We start from the raw sequence: 18798 nt of genomic DNA, 5'->3' as shown, positions 1-18798 counted from the left end.
TGCTGACACACGATTTTAGTATTCTCCTTAACCCAGTATCTCGTGTTCTGTGAATTCACGTGACCGGAAAGATGAAATCATGCTTCTCGTGATGTAATGGAAAGGATCTAACAAACCATCACTGACGTTATTCAGAAGCCACACGTTTCTGACTATCATCCGTCCCTAATTGCTTCACAACCGTCACACGACATGGCTTCAAATTAAGAGTTTTCAGTATCTGATGGCTAATCCTCTTCCTTACCATGCACGTGTTGGGCCAATTTGGGTGTAGATTTCTTTGGGCTCTGAATAATTCGTCAGCAAATTATACAGTAACGTCTGGTGTGCGAACTGAAGGAATTCTTTGTAGTTTTACATCTTACACAGATCCGTAGGTGCTCTAATTTCTTATACAGACTCCGTATTGCCCTATTTTCTGGTATTCCCCTATACGGATACTTGACTCCGAGAGTTTCGCGAATTTCCTTCATCGAACTTGTTTTCACATATGCTTCCACAATTTCAATTCTTTCTTCTATCGAGAAAGCCATTTTGCAAACCACAAAAAAAGTGTAAATTCACTTATGAAATAAACTGAAATGCTGACTGAAAAGTGCTAACAATTGATTATTGCATAAACTGTCCGTTGTTGTAGCTGCTTACTCTATTTCATTATATACTGCATTCGCATCCAAAGGGGGAGCGTGCTTGTTTTAACTGCGCCATCCTGTATAACTGCGTCAGTAAAGATATTTCCTTACGTTTTCGTAAGCATGCAAGAAATATCCGGGAAATTAGGTCGGCCTGTAGAATTGACTGGTTGCCTCGTAAAATAAAACATTTAATGTTGTGACCCGTATACAATTATGGAATTTGACGAGAGCGCTGTTCGCCGGCCGGAGTGGCCGAGCGGTTCTAGGCGCTACAGTCTGGAACCGTGCGACTGCTACGGTCGCAGGTTCGAATCCTGCCTCGGGCATGGATGTGTGTGATGTCCTTAGGTTAGTTAGGTTTAAGTAGTTCTAAGTTCTAGGGGACTGATGACCTCAGAAGTTAAGTCCCATAGTGCTCAGAGCCATTTTGATAGCGCTGTTCGAAGAGTTTTTAAATATGTCATTCTACCATACGTGCGACAAGAAAAATTGCTTCACATTATTGATTCTGGGGAGGTTAGACTGATCAGCTACTTTACGATCGGATCTTTGTAGATGAAAGTAAAGCATGCATTTGCACCGTAAAAATTACCCCACCCAAATATACTACACTTTTACAACCCTCTGATGTTAGTTTTTATAAGCAGGTTGAAATTTTTACAGAAACATTCAAAATGCTCCCGACGTCATAGAGGCTAGCAGGGAAATCGCTTCGAGAGAAGGTTCCATAAAAATATATTATTTAATTTTGCATCAGTTTAGTGCACCTGCTTTCACAGGAATTATCATATACACGTCTTTCGCAACGAAGTGAATTGAAGAAAGAGCAATCTCTCTGAATTTAGAGGAACTGCTTTTCACGGTATCGCTTCTTTAAAGTCCGTATGTCTGCAAGGCAGTATCTTTCTTCAAATGTGCGTGATGGTCCACCAATTTGTGTTTCGGTTGCTTCTACGACAAACATCATCCTGAATTCAATTCTAACACAGCAAGTGATGGAAGCGATAGCGAATAAGGCGATTCTCTAATCTATTTTATAACTAACGGATTACGTATTTGAAGGAAGCTTGTTATAATAGTTGATTTATTAAAAAAGTTACTAGGGCGAAAATGACTATTTTTAATAGTTTTGTATGACATATACTACTTAATGATATTGTACCATGAAATTGAAGAGAAAAAGATACACAAGTATAGCTGTCCCCTTACTGCTAGCATAATGTGCGTGAATTTTAGCCGCTGGTCCACGCTGTCTTGGTTGAAACTTTACTTAAGTCACAGGTGTAGTAGGTGCGCATAAAACTTCAGAGTCGATTTTTTCAGGCCGTCGCCTGAAAAGCCGCTCGCCACGTACTCAGGACAGTTCCCTCTGCAACATACCTGAGCTTATGCGAAACCCGTGATTGATAGCCGCCCAGTGCGACGTCACTTTGTTGTGGCTTACATGATGGGAACCGAAGCCTTGCCAAAACAGGGACGATCCAAGCCGTATAAATGCTAATCATCTCTCGACACAAGTATGCAGTCTGACAGCCACCACTTCGGAGGAAGGACCTACGCGGGTTTATGAGTCTGCATGGATCAGCTAGCCGCCACCTCTGAACTCAGCCACTGCGAACTGCTGTCCTGTTGTTCGTGCTGACTCTGATGCTGCTGACTTAGCGTTCTCTCCAACTGGTGGGCCAGCCGTGGGCCTACTTCAGCTGGCCCCCTACCCCGGTGACCTGTAGTTCGAACCCGGAGCCGTGCAGCCGCTCAGCCACCATCGCCTGTGCACCCAAAGTCAATGATCTCTGCCTCCGCTTGCATGCGCAGGCACTGTTGGTGGAAACCGTCTCATTCACGCTGGGTCCATGGCGTGATTCAGTGCGCTCTAGCGCGCCCCATCCAGAGCTGCGTGGTTGCCCCAGGCCATAGCGTGTGCCCACCATCAGCAGCACCCTAGACGAGTCGCTTGCGTCATCGTTCCACCTGCCGAGCGATGCCGCAAGCTGCCAGTGACAACAGGTTGCTTGCTGACCGCAGCACTTTCTCGCCGCCGGTCGTATACAGCTAACGCCTTGGGGTTGATGGCTCCTCCGAGCTTCTCCCAGGGTGGTGAACTACTGGCTTCCTGATGATACTCTCCTGGGAACGCAGCCGGATAATGTAGTCATCTTGACACATATTCCCTGGGCTCCTCTGGAAGAGTCCCTGTTCTTAATTGGTAAGAACTCGACGATGAAACAACTAAGTCGTACCAAGCGAGGTAGCGCGGTCGTTAGCGTATTGGACTCGCATTCGGGAGGGCGACTCAAGTCCGCACCCGGCCATCCAGATTTAGGTTTCCCGTGATTTCTCTAAATCGCTTAAGGCAAATGCCGGGATGGCTCCTGTGAAATGGCGCGGCCGACTTCCTTCTCCGCCGTTCCCCAATCCGAGCTTATGCTCCGTCTCTAATGACCTGGTTGTCGGCGGGACGTAAAACTCTAATCTCCACCTCCTCCTACAACTGAGTTATGTCATGTGCTGACATCGACGTATTTCTTATTTGATGATACGTATTTTGAGCAGAATGACGGAGTGGCTATGGGAAGCCCCCTTTCCCACATAGTCACCAAACTTTTTATGGAAGATTTTGAAGACAAGGCGCTCAGAACTTCGTTTCTAAAACTCACCTGGTTTTTTAAATACGTTGATGATACTTCTATGGTTTCGCCTCATGGAACTAATGCTTTAAATCTTTTTTTCCAGAACATTTCAGTTGTCTTCATCCTAGTATCAAATTTATAGCGGAAGTTGAAAAGTATGGCAAACTTTCATTTGTTGATGTTTTGATTCAAAGAAGTGACGATGGGGCTTTGGGGGCGTAGTGTATATCCTAAAACTACACATTCTGGTCGTTATCTGCATGTCACCATCTATCATCAACCACGCCGAAGCACAGGAGTCTTGCGGACTTAGGTGACGAGAGCCTATGCCATTTTCGATGCAGAAAATTTGATATTGAAACTGGACCATCTTAAAGTTGTTTTTAAGGAGAATGGTCATACCGACCAACAAACACGTTGTGCCTTCAGTTCGGACCGCCGGTGAAACCATCAGCTAAGATTACAGCCCTTCTTGGATAACTTGGGACTGAGGAAACGCGGAGTATGCATAATTTCTGGTCACTGTGGGAAGGCTTGTATTGGCCAGACTATTATCAGTACAATTCTGCAATGGTGTCTAGAACACGATCGTCACACTGGTTTCCTCCACCCAGAGAAATCCGCAGTGGCAGAACATTGTCTTAATGAGGGAAAAAAGACGTTTTATAATGAGAGACTCCAATAGTTGCTCCTCTTTCTCTTTACTGGGAACGTGTTCTAAAGGAATCCACTGAAATTAGATTACCCGATAATATTTTTAGTAGGGACAAGTGTAAGTAAGATGCGGACTCCAATTTCATCTGACATTAAACAACAGCGGTCTTCATTTAGATCAGCGAATTCTTTTAATTGGTGTGGTGCTAGCCATATATCCAAATATCGCCTTGCCTATTTCTTCCAACTGTACGCCACTATTTCTCTTGCATTTGAGGGCAGCTGTGCTGCTGCTCGTGCTTGCGCGGTGAGTCGGCCGCGGTGTGTAACTCCTTCCGAACAGGTCTCGAAAGTGCAACATAACGACCGACCGCCATGTCATCCTCAGTCGATAGACGTCACTGGACGCGGATACGGAGTGGCAAGTAGTCAGCATACCGCTCTCCGGTTGTTGTCAGTTTTCGTGACCGTAGTCACTACTTCTCAGTCAAGTAGCTCCTCATTTGGCCTCACAAGGGCCAACTACACCCCGCAACCAACAGCTCTCGGCAGACTCGGGCGATCACCCACCCAATTGCTAGTCAAGCCCGACAGCGCTTAACTTATTTGATGTGACGGAAACCGGTGTTACCACTGCGACGAGGCCTTTGACGCGGTGTATAAAGGATCTGATAATTCTGCTGGAACTCAGTTACGGCGAGATTGTGCATCAGCATACTCACCTAAAGATGGCGGCCAGTTGTTTCTTTGAAATATTGTGCCAAGATGATGACGTTATCCGGCTGTATACCCGAGATGAATATCATCAATCATTACGCTGGGAAACTCTAAATAATTACTGGCGTCCTGACCTCTGACAACCCAGTTCCACCGCCCACCGTAGACGTAAACTTCCCCTGACTGAAGTAATAGCTTGTGTTAGGTGTAGTCGAGACTGCAGTTTTGTGATTTACGTGTTCATTATCTGTCCTCGTGGTCGTAAGAGCTGGTCCATTACTGATATCAAATTTTGTCATAGTCAGCATATCTTTTCAAAGAACTGGCTGTGTCGAAGTCAGATAATGTACTAATTATACTCAGTGTTCTTACTAAGTGCTTATACACTGCTGGCCATTAAAATTGCAGTAATATGAAGATAACAATCAATTCGGTTCAAATGGGAGTGAAGTGTATTAATAAATGATTAGAATTTCAGCGCAACCGCACAAAGTAGGTAGGTCTACGTGATAAGAAGTGTCCGGACACCCCTATGTAATGTGCAGTTGACCATGCCACGAGAGGCGAACCCTCCAGTATAAAAGATGGCGGGGAGTATTGTGTTGACACAACAGAAGCAGTTACAGCAGACTTAGAATGTGGAGAAGTCGTTAGATGTCACTTGAGTAGCAAATCCATCAGGGATATTTCAGCTCTTCTGAAGCTGCCCCTTTCGACTACTGGTAATGTTATTTCTGAAGATAACAGCGTAAGTCCGTCTATACACATGCATGCCCGCCCGGTTAGCCGAGTGGTCTAACGCACGGCTTTCCGGAGCGGGATGGAGCGCCTGGTCTCCGGCAAGAATCCGCCCGGCGGACTTGGGTCGAGGTCCGGTGAGCCGGCCAGTCTGTGGATGGTTCTTAGGCGCCTTTCCATCTGCCTCGGCGAATGCGGGCTGGTTCCCCTTATGCCGCCTCAGCTACACTATGTCGGCGATTGCTGCGCAAAAAAGTACGCTTTCCCTGTTTCTTCCAACTGCACGCTATTATTTCTCTTGCATTTGAGGGCAGCTGTGCTGCTGCTCGTGCATGCGCGGTGAGTCGGCCGGGGTGTATAACTCCTTCCGAACAGGAACACGTACGCGTACACCACCATTACTCTACCACGCAAATATAGGGGTTACACTCGTCTGGTATGAGACCTTCCTTCCCTAGTGGGCCGGGGGGTGGGGGTGGGAGGGGGGGGTCCACCGGGGGCCGAACCGCACAATAACCCTGGGTTCGGTGTGGGGCGGCGGAGGTGTGAAGTGGACTGCGGTAGTCGTCGAGGGGTTGTGGACCACTGCGGTTGCGTCGGGGACGGAGCCTCTCCGTCGTTTCTAGGTCCCCTGTTAACATCTGTAATGTAATACACCCCTTCTGTAATGTAATACACCCCACTTCGTGTTTCCTTTATCACTGTCACAGACTGAATGGGTTTTATTTTGCTGCTTTTATTGTTTTTTATTTAATATTTTTGTCAATCTTGAAGTGATTTGTACGTGTTTAAATTCAAAAAGTTTAATAAGATTTCATTGTGGTAATATCCTGTAAGAGAGAGAGTCTAGATGTATGTTGTTATGTAGCGAGTTTTGATAAAATGAGAGGACCGCAATTGTGAAAGGTTGGTTGTTGGCTGGTGGACGGGCACGGATGGTGAATTTGTTACCACCAACATACAGACAATTTTTCAATGTACTGTTGACTGTGACCAATAATGGAAAAAGTGTATTTAAATGTTAGGCGCTATGGATTCATTTTCCACCCAATATTATAAAGGCTGCGACATAGGAGTAGTGCAAAGTATTAACGAAACTCTTTTCGAGAGAGAACGTAGACTGCCAAGTTAAAATTCCAATGTTCGGATGTGTCTCTTATCGTGAACTGCTATATCGTGCAGGAATATGAAAGCAGCGACTGTAAAAGGACAAGTTTACCGAATGAACTGATTTTAGTATTGAGTACATAAGCCGAGATGTGTACCACATACAAAAAACTATAAAGTTCTAACATTGATTGCCAGTGCTTCTTACATCAGTGACGTTAGCAAACATTACGTCATTCAGCACGGATTACGCGTGTTCTACATGGTCGACCAGCAGTGCCTCAGTCAACAAGGAGACGATACGCATTTTTACCGCATCCCCGTAATAATCATCACTTTTACGTGGTAAACTACAGCAGTATTATTTAACAAGAATTACTGCAATATACACTGACGGGAAAAATCGGAACATCAAAAAAGAGATATGCGACACAAACGAAAGTTGGTGGATGTGCTTCTACATCTAAGAGACGTCTATTCAGATTTTCCACTAGTCACATAAGAGTGGCGCTAGTAGCGCCGCAAAGAGGATGCAAATCGGGTTTGCTTTAAATACACGCTGTAAAGGTCGTGAGCGGTAGTTACGTTTGAGATTGGACTTGGTGAGTTGATGTTAAGGCGACAACGACACAATTACCAACATCTCACTGATGAACGAGGAGGTGTAATAGGGCTACGGGAAGCTGGAGGTTCCTTCTGCGATATTGCAGAAAGACTTAGCAGGAATGTAGCCACTGTACATGATTGCTGGCAGCTATGGTCACGGGAATGTACTGCCTCAAGAAGACTGGGCTCCGGACTACCACTCCCGAGAGGGAAGGCCGTCTTGTTCGGCCTATGGCTCTGTCGGATCGTACTACATCTGCAGCGGCAATCTGAGCAGCAGTTGGCACCACAGTGCCGCAACAGACTGTTTTAAATCGGTTACTTCAAGGTTAGCTCCGAGCCAGACGCTCTGTAACGTGCATTTCACTGACCTTAAACCACCTCCATTTGTGATTTCAGTGGTGTCAAGCGAGAGGCCATTGGAGGGCAGGATCCAGCTCTGTTGTGTTTTCTGATGAACGCTGGTTCTGCCTCAGTGCTAGTGATGGCTGTGTGTTGGTTAGGAGGAAGGCAGTTGGGTGCCTGCAACCAACGTGTCTGCGCGCTAGAAACACTGGATCTACACCTGGAGTTCTGGTCGGGGGTGTGATTTCGTATGACGGACGACAATCATTCACAAACAGCATTAACCGTCCTTCTGCTGACTGACCAGGTGCAACAGGCATGGGACTCCATCCGACAGATTGACATGTTTGCTTGCTTGCATTCAACATACTGGCGGTTACACGGCTATTAATGTACCACTATTTCACATTTGCAGTGGCTTATCTCGCGCTTACCTGTGATCTTGCAATGTTGATCACCTAAATATGTTACTTAGACAAAGGTATTCCCGAAATTTGATTACTGTAGTTATTTTTTGGTGCTGAGATTTTTTTTCCGTCGATGTATTTGTGGGCCGTCAATGTCGGACAACAATTCGCTAAATTTCTTTCGCTGAACATTATAACTGTTAGGGAACTCTCCTCTTGCGGTTATCTTTTTCTCCTTTTTAAATGATTCGTTAAAGAATACTTAATTTTGATTTTTTTAATTCCGATGTAGGTTTTTTCATAGATAATTTCTTCGACAAACCTTTTATAAAAGCTAATATCGCGCTCTAACTCCTGTTTTAAAAAAGTATGGTAAAAGTACCCTACAGTACACCATCAAAGATGTTGTAAAACGTTTTTTATAGAAGATATTTGACAAAAATCTTACACAGTGTAATATGCGCGTTAGGTACTGCTGGTATTAGGTTCGTGAAGAGATTCGAACTCCTAAGCATCTGCACAGAGCTCTGCGTTATCTTTGATCGTTGATATCTCTACTATTTCTTGTTTACGATCACGAAGTGCTCACTCACGCTGCTTATGCGCTTATATTTAGGGTGTTGTAAAGTTGATGCATTAAGTTGTTCTGAAAGCGGTGCTGATGTTCAAGATAATTAAAGCGGGTTAAAAATGGTTCAAATGGCTCTGAGCACTATGGGACTTAACTTCTGAGGTCATCAGTCGCCTAGAACTTAGAACTAATTAAACCTAACTAACCTAAGGACATCACACACATCCATGCCCGAGGCAGGATTCGAACCTGCGACCGTAGCGGTCACGCGGTTCCAGACTGAAGCGCCTTTAACCGCACGGCCACACCGGCCAGCTGCGGGTTAAAAGCTGGGAGCTATCTGGGGAAGTTATCCTTGCATTACTGAGCAACTGTTTCACCAGGTATCCAGTCTAGTTTACCAAATTGCCAACCAGATTAATTATAATCTTTTAATAGTCATCTTACGACAACCGGTGATATATATATATATATATATATATATATATATATATATATATATAAGGGAATTTAAATAAAAAGAAATAAATCAGTTTATATTTGGACATTTATTTTAACATTGATCATTGTTCCATTAAAATTTCAGCAAATTAAACTTGATTCATAACTAAACTGTTGCCTTATTTAGGATTGTGCAAATGTGATTTTGTAATCTTACGGAACACATCAAATATGGAGCCAAGATTGGGAGACTGCATACAGCACTGCATTCATTAAATAGCACACGAAGAACATTGAAACATATGCAAGAGGGAATTAACCACAACCAGCCGATTCAATTTTCACCCAAAGAAGTTACGTTCGTAGCGCAATCCTGTCCGTCATGAAATTACCACAAACTGGTATAGTAAAATCATACTAACTCTCTGTGAAATCTTCCCGAAAAGAATAGCTGAGGGCTACTTTGATGATTACACCACATGCTTCACGTGGTCAACTTAGTTTACACAAAGAGTGTAACTCCACAATAATTTTGATAATTAAAATAAATTACATCGAAACGCAATTCACAAAAGAAAAACCTCGAACTGGTTACTATCGTCATACTATTAACCTGATGGGTCAAACAATTATATAAGCACATGGTACTGGTCTCACAAAGTACACCCCACGTGGGTTGAACATAAAGAAAAGTTGCTATATTGAAAAATATTGTCAATACGAAACGTTATAATCTCATGCACATTCGCATTTAAGATTGATGATATTAGTTAGAGTTATGGATCATCAACGTGTGGTTCCACTTTACTCACAAAGTAGTGACAAAGCAACTACTGGAAGATATTCTGAACTTCACACTCGAATTACACTGCATTGCAATTTAAGATAACGTAAGATATTTTAGATATAAACCTGAAACAAAGGTGATTTAATTTTCAGTTAGGCTGAACTTAAGAAATCCGTTGTCCTACGGATTTAGCAGAGATGCGCTTAGCTGGAGATCTTACCACTTCAGACACTCGCTGCAGACCGACTGGTGTGGGCCCCTACCGAGGGTGCCTCACAGATACAATCGGAAGTGACCAGAGAGGCAGCTTCCTATACCAACATGACAGGGGATGGACAGGACCATACCAAGAATATAAACCTCTTTGTTTTTAGAAAGCGTAGCTACCTGTTCCAACGTTGGTCCTACTGTTCTCTAGCAGACAGGCTTGTCTGCTACCATCAAGCACGCAACTAGAAATACATTTGCTCATTCATCCTTTCACACAGAAGGGAAGGGGGATGACAGTATCTTATCATATACGCTATATAAAAGAAAGCGGATGTAGGTTCCATTTGAGACTGTGTGACATGAATTACATGTAAACTGTGTTTTAAAGTGTAGTAGTGTGACAGATCGTTCTTGTTTATGTGTAAAAGTAACACGCTCCACTGCTCAGTCTCCTCCCAGATAGAGTCAGAAACACCACAGTAAATTTAGAAGTGGAATGTATGCCGTAAATGACAACAGATTTAAGAAATTAACATGAAAGGAATCCAACAGAGACCTTTCAGTGTCTCCTTGCTTGAGGTATATTGACTGTACACGCGAGTACTTGTTGCTGTAAGGCTGTCGATATTCAGGACAGCATACGCCGATTCTTTTTACTTTGTTTCATCGACTAAACGAATGATATAGAAGCACATATTAGGAAGACAAGGTTACAAGGGAAGTGACAACGAAATATTAATGTTTTTATCTGTATATTTATCATTTTTATGCACTTTTATGTAACATTTCTGACGATGAAGGCTTCCTTCTGCGAAACACGTCGATTTCAGTGCTTTTGCATGGTGGAAGGTGGTTGAACCTACATTTCAACATTGGTTAAGATCACCTGTGTTTCGCATAGCGTGTATTTCGGACAGTCGGCATTACTTTTCTGACGTGCTATGCTGGTCTCTGTGCTCTATCTTCGAGGTCTCTTTGATGTTATCTTTCAAGAATATTACGAAACAATGCATACTTCCTGTGTTGTCGTGTTGTTGCCATGGCCAGAACATCCTTCAAGTGTATAAGAGATTGGAAACATCTGGTCGTGGGCCTAGAGACCGGTATGCCGCCATTCGCCAATCAACGCTATTGATGATTTCTGGCACAGTGTTTAAGCAGCGTGGAATGACATACTCGTACCAGTCATCCAGTTCATTTCGACTTCATGCACAGAAGAGTTAGAGCCGTTGTCGCTGTCAGTGTTGGCAGCTCTATACTAAATGCGCACGCTATATACCCAAATGTCACCTAAAAATTTAATTGTGTATTCATCTTACACTGCTGTAGATGAGAAATAAGTAAAATTTCGTTACTGTGTTCTCCATGTTGCAATTTTAATGGCCAGCAGTCAAGTTTCTGAATATCTGTATATTAAAGAAGGCACACATTTTCCTTTTTGTGTTCACAGGAGTAACTTAGAAAACCTGCACAACATTGTGTGATTTTGTTTGTAATGGCAAAAATTTGTGTGTGGGTGCTAAGACCGCTAAAGTGCACGATGCTCTCATCTTATTGCATTCGTTGTCACTGATTCTCGATTGTAACTAATGAACTTTTCTATTTAGTACTGAACAGTGGCAAGCGAGAACTTTGGGTGTACTGTAATGGTCATAATTGTCTTTCTTTACAGTCCCAGTTAAAGCTGAGGCCGATGGGGATGGTGTGGGCCAGGCAGGCTACACCATGGAAAGAAAACCAAACATAAAACTGGAACAAGGTAAGTAATTGGGCTAATTAATTGGAATTTGGTAACTAGGATAGATCGTGACAGCGAAATCAGTGAAGTACCAAGCCGTTTTCGTATCAGGGCATCGCCATTCATCGGTTCGTGAAAATTGAACATTTCGAAGAAATTACAATTGAAAATAGTCTAAGCCTTCACTGTGTATAGGAAATGAGTGCCGCACAATGGCAGGACGTTGCAGGATCATCAGGTTTCTTTAAATTCGATAGTCATTTGCATATTCGAAACTGGCTTTTGTCGCATTTTTCGTTTCGTAATTTCGATGAATAGCCTCAAGTCAAATTTACTCATTCCGAAACGTTTCGTGGTGCACACTGTAAATGTTATCAGTCTTACAGATTTTCTTTATTCCCATGTCAGTTAAGTTTGCGAAACTGTCTTCACTAGAACACACTACATTTCCGTTATTTAAAAGGTATTATATTAACGTTGATTTTAGGTTTTCTTAAATAATTCGGTGGCCTGCTGTCAAGTTATTTCTAACGAAAAATCCACTATGAAACTTTGCTTTTTATGTTGTTTCTCCTCCTTCACTAGTACAAAACTGTTTACGAATTGGATCGATTATTACTGCCCAAGCACACATGTTGGTCAATAAGTCTGAATCAGCCGATGTCAAATCTGTTGAACAGGGTGCATGTTCCAACGATTCGTGCTTCTGTTTCACTGTTTTGCAAGAGAATCGTTGCCGACACACAGTTTGTCCTAGTTAACAATGACAGTTTAACTTAATTTTGCACCAAAATCATTTCGATTTTATTTAAAAAGCTTCATCATTGGTGGTTCTGTCAATATAGTATACTTAATATGTTTGTGTGCTTTGCTATTTATAATTTAAAAACAGTTTTATTATCAAGCTTCTCGGTATTTCTTAAGAGTGGCGTTGTTGTCTTTACAGACTCATTATATTGTATATTGTCTCTCTACTTTTTTAGTCGTAATTTATTCATTATTAGGAAGATCAAATGTTGCTCTCTCGTACTATATACAATCTTAGGTTAAAAGTACTCGGAAATCGATATTTTGTTTTCGACAGTAAGACCGGCGTCAAATCACATTTACATACAGTTTATTTCCCTGGTGCTCAGACTAGAGCAACCTTTTCCATTACTTACACCAATACGAATTGTTTTCAACCTGCTTATGGGCAAGTACGGTGTATAGCTGAATCATTTCGGCGTGCCTCTTCCTCATTATTCTATCATAGGGCTTGGCGCAAGACCACGTGAAACTGAAACTACTTTGATATGTATCAAACCACCCGACGAAGTCACGGACATCAGTGAGTACTGTAATATAACGGTTTATTGAATGTCCTTACCTTATGATATAATGCAGGACACCTGAAGATGTTCATCGAACGTAATCGTGAGGGGAAATTATATAACAGTACGTGCGGTTCTAGGCGCTTCAGTCTGGAACCGCGTGACCCCTACGGTCGCAGGTTCGAATCCTGCCTCGGGCATGGATGTATGTGATGTCCTTAGGTTAGTTAGGTTTAAGTAGTTCTAAGTTCTAGGGGACTGATGACCACAGATGTTAAGTCCCATAGTGCTCAGAGCTATTTGAACCATTTTTTATATAACAGTAGCTCAGGTGGTGTTTTACTTACGCCATAAACTTTTGTAGTCGTTATTATTTTTCCGTTTATAATCTCATAAAGGTATCTCCGAGAAAGTTGAGCATTACCTTTCCGATACATGAAGTCTGCCTATTACAGCGTAGGCATACCGGCGCTTTGATGGCTGGTAGACACACCTCTCATTCCAGAACGAGAAAGTTTCACATTGTCGTCGTATATGTTTCTTTGGGCTAGTATTTGTAGTTTTATTGTTTAGACATTACTTAAGAATATGTATTAATAAACATCTATCGATGCTGATTGTTAACTGGATCATTATCTCTTTGCAAGAATGGTTGCTAAATTTCGCTATATTCGATTGAATTTTCCTATTTTGAGAGAACTGAAGTGCAATCCGTTTAAAAACAAATCAACAGCCAGGATTGCATAAAATATTTTTTTATTTAAGACAAGCGTTTTCAACAGACTATGCTATCATTTTCAGGTCTGAAAATCTTTTGTTATAAAGCATGTTCATTTTACGGTGCCCTCACGCGTAAGATGTCAAGTGGATATAAATATCATATTCCAAAATATTTATCGTGGCAAAATATTTAAAAACATAAAGCACCTTGTGCAACAGGCTATGATGATGATGATGATGTTTGGTTTTGTTGGGCGCTCAACTGCGCGGTCATCAGCGCCCATACAAAGTCCCAATTTTTCACACAGTCCAATTTCTTTACTCAGTCCAATATAGCCACTGTCACGAATGGTGGTGGTGGTGGTGGTGGTGAAATGATGAGGGAAACACAAACACCCAGCCCCTGGGCAGAGAAAATCCCCAACCCGGCCAGGAATCGAACCTAGTTCCCGTGATCCACGCTAGCCACTAGAACAGGAACTGCCGACGCAGCAGGCTATGTCTATATACGCTATGTAATCAAAAGTATCTGGATACCTGACTGAAAATGACTTAAAAACTCGTGGCGCCCTGCATCGGTAATGCTGGAATTCAGTATGGTGTTGGTCCACCCTTAGCCTAGATGACAGCTTCAACTCACGCAGGCATACGTTCAATCAGGTGCTGGAAGGTTTTTTGGGGGAATGGAAGCCCATTCTTTACGGAGTGCTGTACTGAGGAGACGCATTGATGTTGGTCGGTGAGGCCTGGCACGAAATCGGCGTTCCAAAACATCCCAAAAGTGTTCTGTAGGATTCAGATCAGAATTCTGTGCAGGCTAGTACATTACAGGGATGTTATTGTCGTGTAACCACTCCTCCACAGGCCGTGAATTATGAACTGGTGCTCGATCGTGTTGAAAGATGCAATCACTATCCCCGAATTGCTCTTCAGCAGTGGGAAGTAAGAAGGTGCTTAAAACATCATTGTAGGCTTGTGCTGTGATAGTGCCACGCAAAACAACAAAGAGTGCAAGCCCCCTCCATGAAAAATACGACCACACAGTAACACCACCGCCTCCGAATTTTACTGTTGCCACTACACACGCTGGCAGATGATGTTCACCGGACATTCGCCATACCCACACCCTTCCATCGGATTGTCACATTGTGTGCCGTGATTCGTCACTCCACACAACGTTTTTCCACTGTTCAATCGTCCAATGTTTACGCTCCCTACACCAAGCGAGGCGTCGTTTGGCACTTACCGGCGTGTTGTGTGGCTTATGAGCAGCCTCTCGATCATGAAATCCAAGTTTTCTCTCCTCCCGCCTAACTCCCATAGTACTTGTAGTGGATCCTGATGCAGTTTAGAATTCCTGTGTGATGGTCTGGATAGACGTCTGCCTATTGGCGGTCTCTGTCAGTCAACAGACGAGGTCGGCCTGTACGTTTTTGTGCTGTATGTGTCCCTTCCCGTTTCCACTTTTGTATCACATCGGAAATGATGTGGTTTACCAACACAAGTAGAAGGATAGCGTACCAATAGGTACAAGAAAGAAGGCATGAAGGGCGCCAAAAACAGAAATAACAATCATCCATTTGTTGCACCATTACACAGGCACATCACGATATATGAAACATTATAATTGCCATACTCAAATCTATTATGACAAACAATATGTATCACGAAGGGCACACACAATGGAGTTTAAGAAATTACAATGGCACATCAACTCCGCTATGACAAACAGTGTGCATAATGAAGGCCGCACAATTTTACCAATGTAAGAAATTAAAATAATACTAGCATAAAATTAATTACAATGCCTTGAAGGAAATGTTTATGAGAAGAACACGACGGGGCCGCAAGGGAGGAGGCAACACAATACTGAACCCAGGTACACCAAAACAAACAACGGGCACCAGGCCGCGCCAACAACGGACACGTAAGGCACGCAACTACTCTCTCCGTTACGGTTCCGCGCGTTCCACGCAAGTAATAGCTACCTGAAACATTTTAATACTTGGAACAGTACACCAGTGATCAGCAAATTTAAAAAAAAACAATAACATGACATAAAAATACAATAATTTAAGAAAATCACATCGGCCGGCCCGAGTGGCCGAGCGGTTCTAGGTGCTACAGTGTGGAACCGCACGACCGCTACGGTCGCAGGTTCGAATCCTGCCTCAGGCATGGATGTGTGTGATGTCCTTAGGTTAGTTATGTTTAAGTAGTTCTAAGTCTAGGGGACTGATGACCTCAGATGTTAAGCCCCATAGTGCTTAGAGCCATTTGAACCAAAATCATATCATATGACTATGAGCTTAAGGTCTTTCGGTAAATAACAGATTACGAAACAGGTAAAGGGGCATGTGCCACTATTAAATCTTCCGTAATTACACTACTAAATTTCTCAGTAGCCAAGTTGCAATTAACGCAAGAAGAATTAAATCATTTAAGTGAAAATGTTACTTTAAAATAATAATAAAATCATTTCACACAGCAGAGGACCAAGAATGGCCCGATCAGTACTCCCCAGTGAAGCAGTTTACACAAATGATACTCCACGGTTCCGAGCACACAGCCCCATACAAAATGCAACCCAACCACAGCGACCCGGCGTACTACCAGAACCACCAGGCAGTAAACCAAAATCGTACTAAGCCAAAACAAGGACCGATTTTTAAAACAACGAGACCTAGCCCGGGCCGGATAACAGACCAAATGCCGGGAAATCCATAAGAAACCTCAGCCAGTTTAATACCAAAACAACAATTTATGAACAATATGCAAAACACAAGAGCTCTCAATACAAAGGCTTCCGTTTAGTTTCGAAGGTGGCTCCGACCCGCCTGCTGAGGTGCCAAGAGTCGTACAGTGTGCCGAATCAAGCTTAACCTTCGTTAACAGAAAGCGGAAGCACCACAAAACAAAATAAACTAATATAACTGCGCAAGGCAAACTATATGGAGTGCCACTGGAAGACTATGCACTTTTTTTTTTATAGAGAGGGGGTCCCTCCACGCCCGCACCAACGTGGTGACCAAACCAAAAGTTCTACTGTCACCTCCGTAAACATGTTAGTTATCTAGTAAGTGGATCACAGGATGCTGGGCTGTGATGTTGTCCGTGCGTCTGGGTAAGGCTACGCATTAACACGGTCATCAGGTGATAGATAGTGGACGAAACGCGAGTGGGGGTAGCGATTTGAAGAGCAGAGGGAAAAAAGTGCCATGGCTCGTGCCGTGGGAAAAAAACCTCTGCGACAGTGGGATGGGTAGTAAGAGCAGTAGTAGCTTACTAGCTGCGATAGCTCATGCAAGGCTGGATTTGTTAGTATAGGTATCATGCATCATTACCGTGACAAGCGATGGCGATGTGTCCCAGTTGCTGCAGCTGCTACATTCCTGGAACAATGAAGATCGTTATACAGTAGTGGGAGATCGGCCATAGATCATCTCACTGTGTGGGGGATGTGTGGAGCTTGTTTGCATGCAGTGTACGGTACGGCTTCCCTGTGTGGTGCCAGTTATTCGGCAGTGTATTTCAGCTGGATATCCAGTAAGTGCGTCTGATTAACAGGGGCTCGCCTGTGCCGTTATGTTTGGCCATAGATGTTATGTCCTTGCAAGTATGTCTTTTGGTCTTTTATGTTTCCATCTATGGTTGTGGTCGTAGTTCCCCAGATTCAGAATAAACGGGTTCTGCGAATGTCTGGCGTTTCTGTATAGTCTTGTGGTGAGTTTGTGGATTACCTCCGTGAGAGTCTCAAGTCGGTATTCCCGGTGAAGGTCCGCGATGCGTGTGTATCGCGGAGCATTGCTTATGATTTTGAGTACTTTGTTTTGTATGAGCTGCAGACGGCGCAGGCGTGTAGGCGCAGCGTATCCCCAGACGGGAGCTGCGTACGTCATCAGGGGTCGGATAAGTGTCATGTACATGGACCTCGACACCCTTCTGTTCAGTGTGCTACGCCTGTTGAGCATAGGATAGAGCTGTTTGAGCCTCGCGCTAGCTCGGTTGGTCATGTGTTGTATGTGGTCCCCTCAGAGTAATTTCCGGTCCAGCGACACCGAGGTATTTGACTTTCTCGCGGAAACGTATTGGACGTGTATGTAGAGTTATTGGTCTGCAGTAGCGGTGTTTGCGCAGTTGCTTCGGTCTTTTAGTGAACAGAACGGCTTCGCACTTGTCGACGTTTACTCTAACACGCCATTTCTCCAACCAAGGCTCGGCCACTCTGAGTGCAGTCTGTAGGCGTGACGTAATGTTTGATGGTTTCCAATCTTGCGCAAGGATGGCGGTGTCATCCGCGTAGATTGCCATCATCGTGTTGTGTGTGGTGACTATGCACTTGAAGATCAAACATAAAGCACCCAGACTAGCGTGCCGCTGAACGACGCACTTCCACCACCAGCGTCTAGTAGAGTACCCCATCGATGTACATCCATGGGACGGTAAACGAGAATAGCAATCCCAGCGACGGAGAGACAGGAGGACGAAATGACATCCCGCCGCACATAGAAGGTATTTCAAACTCAGGCTCGACAGACTACAACAGGCGAGATTTTGCTCCCCTTGCGAATCAAGTTAAACGGCACACCACGCCGCTGTCCACACTATTAACCGTAAAATCACGGTCCAGACTTCCCATCGGGCCCCCCTCGGCGTCCAGACTTCCCATCGGGCCCCACTCGGCGTCCAGACGCAAACAACCCCAGCCGAGCCGAACTGTCTTCACGCTAAGGCAGCCCCCTCTTACCTCCTCACACGCCTCTAGCTAAGCTCCGGCCAGCGATCACACACGGAAACAACCGCCGACCGCCAAAGCGTCGTCTGAGTGAAAACTCAGCACTAAGATCGATACGGACTTGGAAATAAGCGAGCACCGTAACAGGAAACAGTGGACCTAGGGATGTTTAGGAGCGTGGAAATCTCGCGTACAGGCGTACGACACAAGTGACATCCAATCACCTGACCACGTTCGAAGTCCGTGAGTTCCGCAGAGCGCCCCATTCTGCTGTCTCACTATGTCTGATGACTACTGGGGTCGCAGATATGGATTATCCGGCAGTAGGTAGCAGTACAATGCACCTAATATGAAAAAGATATGTTTTGGGGGTGTCCGGATACTTTTGATTACATAGTGTACATATTGCTCACAGTTGTTTGCTGCATCATACAAACACGGTTC

General features: G+C 43.9%; 1 protein-coding gene across 1 annotated transcript in view; it reads left to right on the top strand.

Moving 5' to 3' along the window:
* The window catches only part of LOC124722412, an 86156-nt gene that overhangs the window by 63810 nt on the left and 3548 nt on the right, over nt 1–18798 (top strand). The window contains exon 6 of the mRNA XM_047247580.1: nt 11521–11607. Within this exon, the coding sequence (XP_047103536.1) occupies nt 11521–11607 (87 nt within the window). The remainder of the gene's footprint in view (nt 1–11520; nt 11608–18798) is intronic.

This window comes from Schistocerca piceifrons, chromosome X (genome assembly GCF_021461385.2).
Source record: "Schistocerca piceifrons isolate TAMUIC-IGC-003096 chromosome X, iqSchPice1.1, whole genome shotgun sequence".
Lineage (NCBI taxonomy): Eukaryota > Metazoa > Arthropoda > Insecta > Orthoptera > Acrididae > Schistocerca > Schistocerca piceifrons.
Note: the sequence above shows the minus strand (reverse complement) of the source record. Positions and strands in the feature narration are given on the sequence as shown.